This window comes from Odontomachus brunneus, unplaced genomic scaffold (genome assembly GCF_010583005.1).
Source record: "Odontomachus brunneus isolate Ranch 3 - 2012 unplaced genomic scaffold, Obru_v1 Obru_scaffold_062, whole genome shotgun sequence".
In the NCBI taxonomy this organism is placed as follows: Eukaryota; Metazoa; Arthropoda; class Insecta; order Hymenoptera; family Formicidae; genus Odontomachus; species Odontomachus brunneus.
Genome location: NW_022639512.1, coordinates 325,225 through 334,038, shown reverse-complemented (window position 1 = coordinate 334,038; position 8,814 = coordinate 325,225). Strand labels below are relative to the sequence as shown.

The 8,814-nt window shown below is 34.5% G+C and overlaps 1 protein-coding gene across 1 annotated transcript in view; it reads left to right on the top strand.

Moving 5' to 3' along the window:
* LOC116846262 (rho GTPase-activating protein 100F) overlaps positions 1 to 8,814 on the top strand; it is a 59,907-nt gene that overhangs the window by 45,579 nt on the left and 5,514 nt on the right. Inside the window, exons 18-19 of the mRNA XM_032819871.1 lie at positions 2,399 to 2,591; positions 2,743 to 2,987. Coding sequence (XP_032675762.1) covers positions 2,399 to 2,591; positions 2,743 to 2,987 — 438 coding nt within the window. The remainder of the gene's footprint in view (positions 1 to 2,398; positions 2,592 to 2,742; positions 2,988 to 8,814) is intronic.

Below are 8,814 nucleotides of genomic sequence, written 5' to 3'. Positions count from 1 at the left end.
ATATATATATATATATATATATATATATATATATATATATATATATATATATATATATGCAGGATTGGTAACCTTACTTTATAAAACTAACTCGTTATCGTTACCGTTATTTTCTCTAAAATGTAACTCGTTATAGTTACTCGTTACAAATTTTGAAAAGTAACTTGTTACAGTTACTGCTATTTAAAAAGTAACGAATCGTTACTTTTTCGTTACTTTTTTAAATGTTAAAATAAGATTAATTATGAGTTTGATAAGGGAAAATGGACGAGAAAGAAAAGGAGAGAGAGATTTAAGTGGAATATAGATATGAGATAGAATAAATTGAGATATAGATATATCTGATATACAAGGTATCCCGCCACTACCGCATTATCTCTTAAGGACGGATTCCTAAGGTAATTTGAAGAAAAAAATCCTAATGCAAAAATGTCGAGGCTATTATACTTTGCAAATTATAAACGATTAAATTTGACCAATTATATTGCCTAAAGTACGCGCGCTCAGGTACAACACACAATAGTACAGGTGTATGCACATAAGTAAGAATTTGCATAAGATATGAAATTAGTTGTAAATTCTTGAAAGAAACGTCAAATGTGTAACAGCTTACTGATTCTCATAAATGTATTGTGTGATATTTTATTCATAAAACATTTTGACGAGATTGTTATTATTTGCGATATGTTTAAATGATAAAAAAGGCAGATTATTATTATATATATTGTTGTATGTATAAAACTTCCGTATTAATATTTGGAAAAGGAACGACATGTGCATGCATCATTGTGTGTTATACTGTACCTGAGCGCGCGTACGTAGCCAGTATAATTGGTCAACTTTAATCGTTTATAATTTGAAAAGTATTATAGCCTCGCCATTTTTGTATTAAGATCTTCTTATTCAAATTACTTCAGGAATCCGTCCTTAAGAGATAATGCGGTAGTGACGGGACACCCTGTATATCTGAGATATATCTGATTGGATATCGCTCGTCGCATATCGCGTGTCGCGTCGTGCATCACGCTGATCTGTGAGACCGAGCGATTAGCGACGAGCGATGAGCGATATCCAATCATAACTCTGCTTTAAGAAAAAATAAGAGCTCTCATTGGATATCGCTCATCGCTCGTCGCTAATCGCTCGGTCTCACAGATCAGCGTGATGCACGACGCGACACGCGATATGCGACGAGCGATATCCAATCATAACTCTGCTTTAAGAAAAAATAAGAGCTCTCATTGGATATCGCTCATCGCTCGTCGCTAATCACGTCCAATGTACAAGGCCCAAGACATAGGCTTAAGACATAAACAAAGTGACCAATCACAGTCATGATTGCAATCTGACAGATTAAAGATGGACTATGATTGGTCATTTTGCTTATTGCTACTGGCTTATGTACCGAATTTAAGGAGCGCCGCACACGAATTGACAGTAACGTAAGACGTACCGTAAAAATGGACCAATTACAATCGAGTATTCACAAAAATGATGACCTTACGGTTCGACGATACTCAAAATGATTGGTCAATTCTTACGGTACGTCTTACATTACTGTTATGTCAATTCGTGTGCGGCGCCCCTAATAGATTTAAAACAAAAAAATAACTGTTAGAGTAACGAATTAATCGTTATTAAATAAATGTAACTACGTTACAATTACCGATCAAAAAAAGTAACGCCGTTACCGTTATAGTTACCGAAAAAAGTAACTGTAACGGTAACGACGTTACAAGTAACTCGTTACTTTCCAATCCTGATTATACATATGATTGTGTATAAATTATATATAATTATATATGACTCCTGTATAGATTTTGCTTCTATGTGATTACATATATAATTATATGTATTTACGCGGAAAAATAAACAGAAAGAAAAAAATAATTTCCTTCAATTAAACATTGATATTATAAGCCTGAAATATAAGTATTTACTTTAATTGTATTTGTACAATAGAATTTTTTTGAATATATAGAATTACATATAGAATGAGTCATACTAGATCCTATGAGTTATGTTAGAGAGTTAATGTTAAATTAAAAAATATCTCTGCGGATTTTTATATTAAAGGAGAAAAGGTAAGGAATAAATTGTATAATTGAAAAGAGGATAAATATTATAGTCAACCTTTTCAATCATACACGTGCGCGATTTATTCCTTACATATTTTTCTCTAGCATTAAAAGCAACACATTTTAGAATCTAACGTTAGATGACACACTTTTTATATATACCTATGTAGAAATATAATTTATATATAATCATTTTCTCCCAGGTAATTGCTTCAATTAAGATACAAAGAAGAAATCAATACAAAGAAGATAGACATTTTTTTTTAATTTTATTAATTTCTCAGATTCTAATTACGAATTCTCTTATTGATTGTCAACAGTGCACGTTGATCTACTTGCTAGATCATCTGGCGATGGTAGTGTCACAGTGCAATAAGATGTCACCGGCGAGCCTCGCCGTCTGTTTCGGCCCGGTGTTGATGTTACACTCGGAAGAAGCCGGACCTCCGCTGGATTTCCAACAACCAATCGCTGTATTGAAGTATTTGCTGGAGATATGGCCAGTAAAGTCAGGTAATGTAGTTGTTCTTAATATATATATATATATCTCTTTCTTTCTTTTTAAAGATCGTTCTTCGCGATATCAAATCGGTACGCCGCGACGTGCGTTAAAAAAGAAATGTCGAGTAAGGGCCGAGTAATCAGTAGCTAATTTCACAGACAGTTCGGAAGACTTCTTCAGTCGGTTCAACGCTTCCTCGAGTTACGCCAGTAGTCGAGCGCAGCAGCAGTCAGCAACATCTGCAACAAATGCAGCAGCAAGTACAGCAGGTGCAACTGCAGGGAACATTGGGACGCACAGGGCTGCCTTGGCAGCAGCCACCCTCACTTCATCATCAACCCCAAACTACGGTAGCCGCAGTCCTCGGTCCCTCCACTCGTCCGGCACCACCGGTCAAGCCTCGACAGGTATGTCGCCATCGCGTATATCTTTCGCACGATTCAAATTCAGTTCCTTGTCGTGCGAAGGAACGTTAACCCTAAACAGTACGCTCTGACAGAACTTTCGTTAATATGTTTGCAAACGCCGAATAAAGTTAATTATAAAAGTGTAAGTGAAGGAAATTCAGAATAAATCATCGTTCTTAAAAAGTGCGATCGACAAATTATCGTTTTTAAAATATATGATCAAAGCGAGTTCTTTTTTTGTAATATTGTCACCTAAGTAATAAATTTTATATTATTTACTACAGTTAATCATGTCGTGATTTGTCTGATTCCCACGAATTGGAATATTCGTGTAATCCCGAGTGACTTATTTGCAAAAATTGTGGAACCAAAGAAATTGATTGAGGAGACGACTTATTTATCGGACATACTAAACACGCATACTTAGTTTCCTTCATTCTCGCTTCTTTCCGTATCCTATGCATATTGAAACGTTGTGAACAGCATGGTAGGCAAGGCAAACCGATTCTATTTCTCCTTTGCTCGCTTTGCAGGCGGTCTCGTTCGCGAACCGCTTCCGCGAGATCAAACCTACGCCATTTAGTGACTATTCATTCGTTCTGCTTATACATCAAATATTCTCAGTCGTGATGGGGTTTCTATCGAAGAACTTTTATTTCTTACGAATTCGCGAGCATCTCGACATGCAGCGATTTGAGGAGCGTGCAATTTGAACATTTGTATTAATTAATTTTGTATGTATTAATGAGATAAATTAAGAGAAACATAGAGATTTTAAGTATATATAAGGGATTTTCCCGTTCAATATTCAATAAATAAATAATTAAATTTCTCCCGATGAAAATATTATCGATTCCCGTTCTGGGAACCGCCGCTTGTCGATGTGATCCGCGATCATCATCCATTGTCATCGTCATTAACAGTCATACCTCACGATACAAGTTCAATCGAAAGATTTATCGTGTACATATATTCTACATACATATATCATTTATGCGAAATGCCTTCGTGCATGTCTCGATGTCATTTCTGTACTTTTTATGAACATATATACATGGTGTCCCAGCTCGATTTTACAGTCTTTCGTGAGTCTTTCGTACAACGGATTGAGGTAAACATAAAAGTTCTATATCGTTTTGCTATATTCGCAATAACTATCAAGATATTAATTAAAGAAGGCATATAAATGATGACACTCGATACGTAGACTCGTCCAGCACCACCAGTCAAGCCTCGACAGGTATGTCGCCATCGCGTATATCTTTCACACGATTCAAATGCAGTTCCTTGTCGTGTGAAGGAACGTTAACTCTAACAGTACGCACTGACAGAACTTTCATTAATACGTTTGCAAACGCCGAGTAAAATTAGTTATAAAAGTGTAAGTGAAGGAAATTCAGAATAAATCATTGTTCTTAAAAAGTGCGAACAATAATTTATCGTATGGTGGATGAGTTGTAGTAACGACGTCTACCCTCCTGTGCTTGCACATTAGGTGTGAATAAAAAATTATCCTTTATTATTTTTCAAATAACCACGTATTAGGTGTACAACTTTGTTTCCGCCGTTTTCCTATAGATGGCTTTAGCGGTAAGTGGTGGTCGAAATAAATAGATCATAGACGTCATACGATAAACTTGGGCATCTGTCAACATAACCCCATAGAAACATTAGTCGATTTGTGTCTGCATCATAAAGTTATTCTCGATTGAAAATGTCAATTTACGAGCCAAATTCTCGTCATTTGCGGGAGGTTTTAATTTTCTGCTTCAATATAAAGAAATCTGTGGCTGAGGCTCATTGAATGCTCTCAAATACTTATAGTGAGGCCGCTATTAGTGAAAGAACGTGTCGTGAGTGGTTTCAACGCTTCAAGAATAGTGATTTTGACGTCGAAGACCGGCATAGCGGTAGAAAAGAGAAAGTTTTCTAAGATGCAGAATTGGAAGCATTACTTGATTAAGATTCGTATCAAAATCAAGAAGAATTGGCACGATCATTGGGAGTGACTCAACAAGCCATTTTAAAACGCCTCAAAGCCATGGGAATGATTCAGAAGCAAGGAAATTGGGTGCCGTATAAATTGAAGCCGAGAATTGAACGGCGTTTGTTTGCTTGTGAACAGCTGCTTGAAAGCCAAAGACGGAAGGGATTTCTGCATCGCATTGTGACTGGGGACGAAAAATGGGTTCATTACGATAACCCCAAGCGCAGAAAATCATGGGAAATTCCCGGCCATGCTTCCACGTCGACGGCCAAACCGAATATTCACGGCTCCAAGGTCATGCTCTGTATTTAGTGGGACCAGCTCAGCGTAGTGTATTATGAGCTGTTAAAACCGACTGAAACAATCACAGGCGATCGGTATCGAACGCAATTGATGCGTTTGAGCCGAGCATTGAAAGACAAACGGCCGCAGTACAACGAGAGACACGATAAAGTGATTTTGAGCATGACAATGCTCGACCCTATGTTGCGAAGGTGGTCAAGATATACTTGGAAACGTTGAAATGGGAAGTCCTACCCTACCCGCCGTATTCTCCAGACGTTGCTCCCTCTGACTATTACTTGTTTCGATCAATGGCACACGGTCTGGCTGACCAGCACTTCCGGTCTTATGAAGAAATAAAAAATTGGATCGATTCGTGGATCGCCTCAAAAGATGATCAATTTTTTCGACGCGGGATTCGTACGCTGCCCGAAAGATGGGAGAAAGTAGTGGCCAACGATGGACAATACTTTGAATCATAAATGTATAACCAGTTTTTTACAATGAAGCCTCGAATTTTGGAAAAAAAACGGCGGAAGCAAAGTTGTACACCTAATAGATTTATAGTTATTAATTAAAGAAGACTGGTGCATTATTGTGCAAATTCGCACGACAATTTTTTTAATTAATAATGAAAAATCTACGTAGTTATTTGCAAAACGGTAGTGGATATTTTTGCTCAATTTGATTTAGTACCAGCATTTGATTTGGTACCAGCACACGACGACACATATTGTCACTAAAACTCATTTACTATATGATGATTATTCACAAATCTTTTACAATTAATATCTCAATCATTATTGCGATTTTTGCAAAATATTAAACATTTCTGTTTATCTCAATCCGTTGAAAGTTTTCACGAGAGATTGTGAAATCGAGCTGGGACACTCTATATATGTATATATATATTATATATTAACAGTTGGGACACAGTATGATTTTCGTTTTGCGTATATAGTTTCAACGTCATTCCCATTATAATGACAATTTACTTTGTCTTCTTTATCTTTTTTCGTTTGGGCACGTATTCTTCAGAGCAAGCGCAAATTGCCGGCTCTACCAAACCGCTGACAGCACAGAGACGCCGCTTCTTGCACAGGTATTATCGTTATCGTTTTCATTATCGTGTACACATCCGCCTTTAGTTCGTTGTCACATGCATGGCCCGAATCAGATATGAATCGGAGAAACGAATCGTTCATGTAACTCTTTCATTCTCTACCTTCATGTTCATCACGTTTTCTGTACGATCTAAATGTTGCCGACACGCCGAGTACTGTAAATATTTTCTCTACGTCTAGCACATACTTTTGCTCTATGTTCACGATTGCATTCATTTCCACGACTCTTTGGTATCCGCGGAATTACCGCAAGCCATCGGCTTACGATCAAATAATTTTTCTTCATTCCAAATATACGCATCAGATGCTGTTAGTAAGATAATCTGAACAGTATTTTTAAGAGAAATATGTATATAAGTATTCGTGTAAATAATCAAGGACAAATTATATTTTCTATAATAAAGCGATAACATACTGGTCTGCAAAGAAAAACCTTTTTGTCACATAGATAAAATTATATAATCTATATATTTTTTTACACTGAATTAAAAAATGACAAGAGATTCTTTCTATCAACTCATAATTTTCTAGTGATGTGATTTTTAAGTTTCAAAAAAATTGATTTTTTCTATATACAGGGCGTCCCAGAACAACCTCCAAAGCTCGTGGAGGCAGTACAAATTGAGGTAAACATAAAAGTCGTATACTGTTTTGTGATATTCATAATAATTATCGAGATGTTAATTAAAGAAGATTTATGAATGATTACGCATATGATATGATAAATGAATTGTAGTGGCAACATCTACCATCGTGTACTTATACATTAGGTCAAACTGAACTAAAAAATCCTCTACCATTTTTATAATAATCTTATAGATTTTTAATTATTAATTAAAGAAAATTAGCGGATGATCGCTTGCGATAATATATTAATGTCCTCTAACTAAGAAATAAAGAATTAATAATTAAGAATCTACAAAGTTATTAGAAAAAAGGTACATAACTTTTTTCACTTTGACTTAATGTACAAGCACTCGACGGCAGACGTCGCTATTATAGCTCATTTACCATATTTCGCGTGATTATTCACAAATCTTCTTTAATTGATATCTCGATAATTATTGCAAATATCACAAAACAGTATAGGACTTTCATATTCATCTTAATCCATACTATGCCTCCACGAAAGTTTTGGAGGTTGTTCTGGGACACCCTATATATAGATATGGCCTACCTAATTAAAAATGGTAGCGATATTCTACTGTATTTTTAGCTTATGTATATCTCTTTTAAAAATAAACGACAGGTCGTATGAGTTTTTAATATATCTTGTAGAGAAATGAGTTTTTAATATATCTTGTGAGAGAAATCGCTTAGAAAGAGAAAAATCGTTAATCTTAATAAATTGTTATAGATAAATATATTGTTTAGTTTGAGAAGTTTTTATGGAAGTTTTATTGAAAATTGGAAGAACTTATTATAGAAAATATTTTTAATATTGATCATACTTCAGTATAAAAAAGTTAGTATGAAATTGAATTGCGAATTATGTAAAATGTTTTATATGCGATATATTAAATCTTAGATGAGCGTCACAAAGAAACTGTAGATGAAAAATTTTGAGTTTATTTTCGAATTATATACATAAAAATACATGTAAAAAACAGGAGAAATTCGATGTGACAAATTACCTGCTGACCAGTATGATCTGATAATCCTAAGAATTTTGGACGACGTAAGAAGAGATCGATAAACTACATAGTTATCCTGCTTTTTTATAAAAGACTTGTCTTATAAAATGAAGAAAATGATCATGATAATACTAGGCAATAAATTGCAAATTTTATTGACTATATGAATGCGAATAGTAATTTTCGATACATTTTTGCTTTTTGAATATAAATTCGTTGTAAAAATTTGGCTAGATCGTCATGATTTTAAGAAAAATGGCATTAAAGTTGCAAAAACGACATTTTTAAGGTTTCTGTAAGATTGTAGCATCGGCAGCAAATTTTTTTTTTAATTTCACTAATATCACGAAAAACTATCAACTTTTAACTTTAAATTACCTTTTGTTTTGGTATGATTATTCGTTTTCGAAATACAGCTAATATTAGAAACACTGGTTGCGCGCACGTAGCGCAATATCACTGTTTCAATTTTTCTCCAATGAATGAAAATAGTCACTTCCGACATATTTTTGACCGCTAAACATGAATCCGTTAATTCAATTTTGCTACTTCACAATTTTGAAACAAATATAAAACAAATATGTGCCAAATGTGACCATAATATTAGTCAATAAATACAATTTTTTCTTTAACATGGACAACACATGAAAAAACATAGTTCTACATACATACGCGTTTACATTGTAAAATGGGTCTAAAATTTTTCTTCTCATATCACTTTTACGTTGCGAGATGGGTTTACACAATTTTCCTTCTTATTTATATATATATATATATATATATATATATATATATATATA